The sequence below is a fragment of the Phasianus colchicus genome, chromosome 37, assembly GCF_987193195.1.
Source record: "Phasianus colchicus chromosome 37, bPhaCol1.hap1.1, whole genome shotgun sequence".
Classification (NCBI taxonomy): domain Eukaryota; kingdom Metazoa; phylum Chordata; class Aves; order Galliformes; family Phasianidae; genus Phasianus; species Phasianus colchicus.
The window spans coordinates 1516039-1523053 of NC_143472.1; the positions used below are offsets into that span (position 1 = coordinate 1516039).

Sequence of the window (7015 nt, forward strand, 5' to 3'; positions counted from 1 at the left end):
CATACCCCCATCTCAGACCCCACATCTTACCCCATTCCCCATCTCAGACCCCCCATCTGACCCCATAACCCCCCCATCTGACCCCATACCCCATCTCAGACCCCCCATCTGACCCCATAACCCCCATCTGACCCCATACCCCATCTCAAACCCCACCTCTGACCCCATACCCCCATCTCAGACCCCACATCTGACCCCATAACCCCCCCCCGTCCCCCCAGACGTCCCCATGCAGCTCAATCTGGGGCTCTTTGAGTACATCTGACCCCATAACCCCACCTCTGACCCCATACCCCCATCTCAGACCCCACATCTTACCCCATTCCCCATCTCAGACCCCCCATCTGACCCCATAACCCCCCCATCTGACCCCATACCCCATCTCAGACCCCCCATCTGACCCCATAACCCCCATCTGACCCCATACCCCATCTCAAACCCCACCTCTGACCCCATACCCCCATCTCAGACCCCCCATCTGACCCCATAACCCCCCCCCGTCCCCCCAGACGTCCCCATGCAGCTCAACCTGGGGCTCTTTGAGTACAACGCCCGCTCAGGGTTTCTGCTGAAGCCCGAATTCATGCGGCGCCGGGACAAAACCTTCGACCCCTTCGCTGAGGACATCGTGGATGGGGTGGTGGCCAACAGCCTCAGCGTGCAGGTGGGGGGGATTTGGGGGGTTATGGGGTCAGAGGTGGGGGGTATGGGGTTATGGGGGGGGGCTGTGGGATCAGAGGTGGGGTTATGGGGTCAGATGTGGGGGTTATGGGGTTATGGGGGGGGGCTGTGGGATCAGAGGTGGGGTTATGGGGTCAGATGTGGGGGTTATGGGGTTATGGGGGGGGGCTATGGGATCAGAGGTGGGGTTATGGGGTCAGATGTGGGGCTGTGGGGGGTTATGGGGTCAGATGTGGGGGTATGGGGGGAGGAAGGGGTCAGAGATGGGGGTATGGGGGGGTTATGGGGTCAGATGTGGGGGTTATGGGGGGGGGCTATGGGATCAGAGGAGGGGTTATGGGGTCAGATGTGGGGGAATAGGGGGAGATATGGCGTCAGAGATGGGGGTATTGAGGGTTATGGGGTCAGAGATGGGGGTATGAGGCCAGAGATGGGGGTATGGGGGGGTTATGGGGTCAGGTATTGGGTTATGGGGGGAGATATGGGGTCAGAGATGGGGGTGTGGGGCTGTGGAAGGGGGTTTTGGGGGGGGTTATAGGGTCAGGGATGGGGTTATGGGGGGTTATGGGGTCAGATGTGGGGGAATAGGGGGAGATATGGGGTCAGAGATGGTGGTATGGGGGGTTATGGGGTCAGATGTGGGGGTTATGGGGTTATGGGGGGGGCTGTGGGATCAGAGGTGGGGTTATGGGGTCTGATGTGGGGGTGTGGCGGGAGATATGGGGTCAGAGATGGGGGATTGGGGGCTTATGGGGTCAGAGATGGGGGTATGAGCTGTGGAAGGGGGTTATGGGGCAGTTATGGGGTCAGAGATGGGGGTATCTGAGGGTTATGGGGTCAGAAATGGGGGCATGGGGGGGTTGTGGGGTCAGATGTGGGGGTGTGGGGCTGTGGAAGGGGGTTATGGGGAGGGTTATGGGGTCAGAGATGGAGGTATGGGGAGGTTATGGGGTCAAAGATGGGGGAATGGGGGGTTATGGGGTCAGATGTGGGGGTTATGGGGTTATGGGGGGGGCTATGGGATCAGAGGTGGGGTTATGGGGTCAGATGTGGGGGAATAGGGGGAGATATGGGGTCAGAGATGGGGGTATTGAGGGTTATGGGGTCAGAGATGGGGGTATGGGGGGGTTATGGGGTCAGATGTGGGGGTTATGGGGTTATGAGGGGGGGCTATGGGATCAGAGGTGGGGTTATGGGATCAGATGTGGGGGTTATGGGGTTATGAGGGGGGGCTATGGGATCAGAGGTGGGGTTATGGGGTCAGATGTGGGGGAATAGGGGGAGATATGGGGTCAGAGATGGGGGTATTGAGGGTTATGGGGTCAGAAATGGGGGCATGGGGGGGTTATGGGGTCAGATGTGGGGGTTATGGGGTTATGGGGGGGGCTATGGGATCAGAGGTGGGGTTATGGGGTCAGGTATTGGGTTATGGGGGGAGATATGGGGTCAGAGATGGGGGTGTGGGGCTGTGGAAGGGGGTTATGGGGGGCTTATAGGGTCAGGGATGGGGTTATGGGGGGTTATGGGGTCAGATGTGGGGGAATAGGGGGAGATATGGGGTCAGAGATGGGGGTATCTGAGGGTTATGGGGTCAGAAATGGGGGCATGGGGGGGTTATGGGGTCAGATGTGGGGGTGTAGGGTTGTGGAAGGGGATTATGGGGAGGGTTATGGGGTCAGAGATGAAGGTATGGGGAGGTTATGGGGTCAAAGATGGGGGAATGGGGGGTTATGGGGTCAGAGGTGGGGGTTATGGGGTTATGGGGGGGGGGCTGTGGGATCAGAGGTGGGGTTATGGGGTCAGATGTGGGGGTGTGGGGGAGATATGGGGTCAGAGATGGGGGTGTGGGGCTGTGGAAGGGGGTTATGGGGGGGGTTATGGGGTCAGGGATGGGGTTATGGGGGGAGATATGGGGTCAGAGATGGGGGTATGGGGGGCTTATGAGGTCAGATGTGGGGGTTATGGGGTTATGGGGGGGGGCTGTGGGATCAGAGGTGGGGTTATGGGGTCAGATGTGGGGGTTATGGGGTTATGGGGGGGGGCTGTGGGATCAGAGGTGGGGTTATGGGGTCAGATGTGGGGGTGTGGGGGGAGATATGGGGTCAGAGATGGGGCTATGAGGTCAGAGATGGGGGTATGGGGGGAGGTATGGGGTCAGAGATGGGGGTATGGGCGGTTATGGGGTCAGATGTGGGGGTTATGGGGTTATGGGGGGGGGTGTGGGATCAGAGGTGGGGTTATGGGGTCAGATGTGGGGGAATAGGGGGAGATATGGGGTCAGAGATGGGGGTATGGGGCTGTGGAAGGGGGTTATGGGGGGCTTATAGGGTCAGGGATGGGGTTATGGGGGCTTATGGGGTCAGATGTGGGGGAATAGGGGGAGATATGGGGTCAGAGATAGGGGTATCTGAGGGTTATGGGGTCAGAAATGGGGGCATGGGGGGGTTATGGGGTCAGATGTGGGGGTGTAGGGTTGTGGAAGGGGATTATGGGGAGGGTTATGGGGTCAGAGATGAAGGTATGGGGAGGTTATGGGGTCAAAGATGGGGGAATGGGGGGTTATGGGGTCAGAGGTGGGGGGTATGGGGTTATGGGGGGGGGCTATGGGATCAGAGGTGGGGTTATGGAGTCTGATGTGGGGGTGTGGGGGGAGATTTGGGGTCAGAGATGGGGGTATGAGGTCAGAGATGGGGGTATGGGGGGGTTATGGGGTCAGAGGTGGGGGGTATGGGGTTATGGGGGGGGGCTATGGGATCAGAGGAGGGGTTATGGGGTCAGATGTGGGGGAATAGGGGGAGATATGGGGTCAGAGATGGGGGCATGAGGTCAGTGATGGGGGTATGGGGGGGTTATGGGGTCAGGGATGGGGTTATGGGGGGAGATATGGGGTCAGAGATGGGGGTATGAGGTCAGAGATGGGGGTATGGGGGGAGATATGGGGTTAGAGGTGGGGGTTATGGGGTTATGGGGGGGGGCTATGGGATCAGAGGTGGGGTTATGGGGTCAGATGTGGGGGAATAGGGGGAGATATGGGGTCAGAGATGGGGGTGTGGGGGGGTTATGGGGTCAGAGGTGGGGGTTATGGGGTTATGGGGGGGGCTATGGGATCAGAGGTGGGGTTATGGGGTCTGATGTGGGGTTGTGGGGGGAGATATGGGGTCAGAGATGGGGGTATTGAGGGTTATGGGGTCAGATGTGGGGGTATGTGGGAAGAGATGGGGGTATGGGGGGTTATGGGGTCAGAAATGGGGTATGGGAAGGTTATGGGGTCAGAGATGGGAGTGTGGGGGGGTTATGGGGTCAGATGTGGGGGTGTGGGGGAGATATGGGGTCAGAGATGGGGGATTGGGGGGTTATGGGGTCAGAGATGGGGGTGTGAGCTGTGGAAGGGGGTTATGGGGCAGTTATGGGGTCAGAGATGGGGGTATCTGAGGGTTATGGGGTCAGAAATAGGGGCATGGGGGGGTTGTGGGGTCAGATGTGGGGGTGTGGAGCTGTGGAAGGGGGTTATGGGGAGGGTTATGGGGTCAGAGATAGGGGTATTTGAGGGTTATGGGGTCAGATGTGGGGGAATAGAGGGAGGTATGGGGTCAGAGATGGGGGTGTGGGGGGTTTATGGGGTCAGGGATGGGGTTATGGGGGGGTTATGGGGTCAGAGATGGGGGCATGGGGGAGTTATAGGGTCTGATGTGGGGGTGTGGGGCTGTGGAAGGGGGTTATGGGGGAGTTATGGGGTCAGGGATCAGGGTGTGGGAGGGTTATAGGGTCTGATGTGGGGGTGTGGGGGGAGATATGGGGTCAGAGATGGGGGTGTGGGGGGTTATGGGGTCAGAGATGGAAGTCTGGGGGGAGACATGGGGTTATGGGGTCAGGGATGGGTCGTTCTGTGCCCTGGGTGATCTCGGGGCACTTTTGGGACCACTTGGGGCCATTTAGGGCCATTTGGGGCCATTTGGGGCCGTTCTGTGTTCAGGTGATCTCGGGGCAGTTTTTGGGGCCATCTGGGGCCATTTGGGGTCATTTAGGGCCGCTCTGCCCCCAGGTTATCTCGGGGCAGTTTTTGGGGCCATTTGGGGCCATTTAGGGCCATTTAGGGTCATTTAGGGCCGTTCTGCCCCCAGGTGATCTCGGGGCAGTTTTTGGGGCCATTTGGGGTCATTTGGGGCCGTTCTGCCCCCCGGTGATCTCGGGGCAGTTTTTGGGGCCTTTTGGGGCCATTTGGGGCCATTTAGGGTCATTTGGGGCCGTTCTGCCCCCAGGTGATCTCGGGGCCGTTTTTGGGGCCATTTATGGCCATTTGGGGTCATTTAGGGCCGTTCTGCCCCCAGGTGATCTCGGGGCAGTTTTTGGGGCCATTTGGGGTCATTTGGGGTCATTTGGGGCCGTTCTGTGTTCAGGTGATCTCGGGGCAGTTTTTGGGGCCATTTAGGGCCATTTGGGACCGTTCTGCCCCCAGGTGATCTCGGGGCAGTTTTTGGGGCCATTTAGGGCCATTTAGGGCCATTTGGGGCCGTTCTGCCCCCAGGTGATCTCGGGGCAGTTTTTGGGGCCATTTGGGGCCATTTAGGGCCATTTAGGTTCATTTAGGGCCATTCTGCACCCCAGGTGATCTCGGTGCAGTTTTTGGGGCCATTTAGGGCCATTTGGGGCCATTTGGGGCCGTTCTGCCCCCAGGTGATCTCGGGGCAGTTTTTGGGGCCATTTAGGGCCATTTCGGGTCATTTAGGGCCACTCTGCCCCCAGGTGATCTCGGGGCAGTTTTTGGGGCCGTTTGGGGCCATTTAGGGCCATTTGGGGTCATTTAGGGCCGCTCTGCCCCCAGGTGATCTCGGGGCAGTTTTTGGGGTCATTTGGGGCCATTTGGGGCCATTTGGGGCCATTTGGGGCCATTTGGGGCCGTTCTGCCCCCAGGTGATCTCGGGGCAGTTTTTGGGGCCATTTGGGGTCATTTAGGGCCGTTCTGCCCCCAGGTGATCTGGGGGCAGTTTTTGGGGCCATTTAGGGCCATTTAGGGCCATTTGGGGCCGTTCTGCCCCCAGGTGATCTCGGGGCAGTTTTTAGGGCCATTTGGGGCCAATTGGGGTCATTTAGGGCCGTTCTGCCCCCAGGTGATCTCGGGGCAGTTTTTGGGGCCGTTTGGGGCCGTTTGGGGCCATTTAGGGCCATTTGGGGTCATTTAGGGCCATTTAGGGCCATTTGGGGTCATTTGGGGCCGTTCTGCCCCCAGGTGATCTCGGGGCAGCTTTTGGGGCCACTTGGGGCCATTTAGGGCCATTTAGGGCCGTTCTGCCCCCAGGTGATCTCGGGGCACTTTTGGGACCATTTGGGGCCATTTGGGGCCATTTGGGGCCATTTGGGGTCATTTAGGGCCGTTCTGCCCCCAGGTGATCTCGGGGCAGTTTTTGGGGCCATTTGGGGTCATTTGGGGCCGCTCTGCCCCCAGGTGATCTCGGGGCAGTTTTTGGGGCCATTTGGGGCCATTTGGGGCCATTTGGGGTCATTTAGGGCCGTTCTGCCCCCAGGTGATCTCGGGGCAGTTTTTGGGGCCATTTGGGGTCATTTAGGGCCGCTCTGCCCCCAGGTGATCTCGGGGCAGTTTTTGGGGCGATTTGGGGCCATTTGGGGCCATTTGGGGCCGTTCTGCCCCCAGGTGATCTCGGGGCAGTTTTTGGGGCCGTTTGGGGCCATTTAGGGCCATTTGGGGCCGTTCTGCCCCCAGGTGATCTCGGGGCAGTTTTTGGGGCCATTTAGGGCCATTTGGGGTCATTTAGGGCCATTTAGGGCCATTTGGGGTCATTTAGGGCCGCTCTGCTCCAGGTGATCTCGGGGCAGTTTTTGGGGCCGTTTGGGGCCATTTGGGGTCATTTAGGGCCATTTAGGGCCATTTGGGGTCATTTGGGGCCGCTCTGCTCCAGGTGATCTCGGGGCAGTTTTTGGGGGAGCGCCGGGCCGGGTTCTACGTGGAGGTGGACCTTTTCGGGCTCCCCGTGGACACGCGGCGCCGGTTCCGGACCAGAACCGTGCAGGGCAGCGCCTTCAACCCCGTGTGGGACGAGGAGCCCTTCGTCTTCTGCAAGGTGGGGGCGCCGGGCTGTACTGGGAGGGACTGGGAGGGACTGGGACGGGATATGGGGGGATATGGGGGGACTGGGAGGGGATATGGGGGCACTGGGAAGGGATGTGGGGGGACTGGGAAGCACTGGGATGGGATATGGGGGGACTGGGAGGGGATATGGGGGCACTGGGAGGGACTGGGAGGGGATTTGGGGAACTGGGAGGGGATATGGGGGAACTGGGAGGGACTGGGATGGGATATGGGGGAACTGGGATGGGA

The 7015-nt window shown here is 59.7% G+C and overlaps 1 protein-coding gene across 2 annotated transcripts in view; it reads left to right on the forward strand.

Annotated features, from left to right (window-relative positions):
• PLCB3 (phospholipase C beta 3) overlaps window positions 1-7015 on the forward strand; it is a 110943-nt gene that overhangs the window by 65820 nt on the left and 38108 nt on the right. For both annotated transcript variants that reach the window (XM_090129761.1, XM_090129762.1), the window contains 2 exons: window positions 510-664; window positions 6597-6758. In XM_090129761.1, coding sequence (XP_089985887.1) covers window positions 510-664; window positions 6597-6758 — 317 coding nt within the window. The remainder of the gene's footprint in view (window positions 1-509; window positions 665-6596; window positions 6759-7015) is intronic.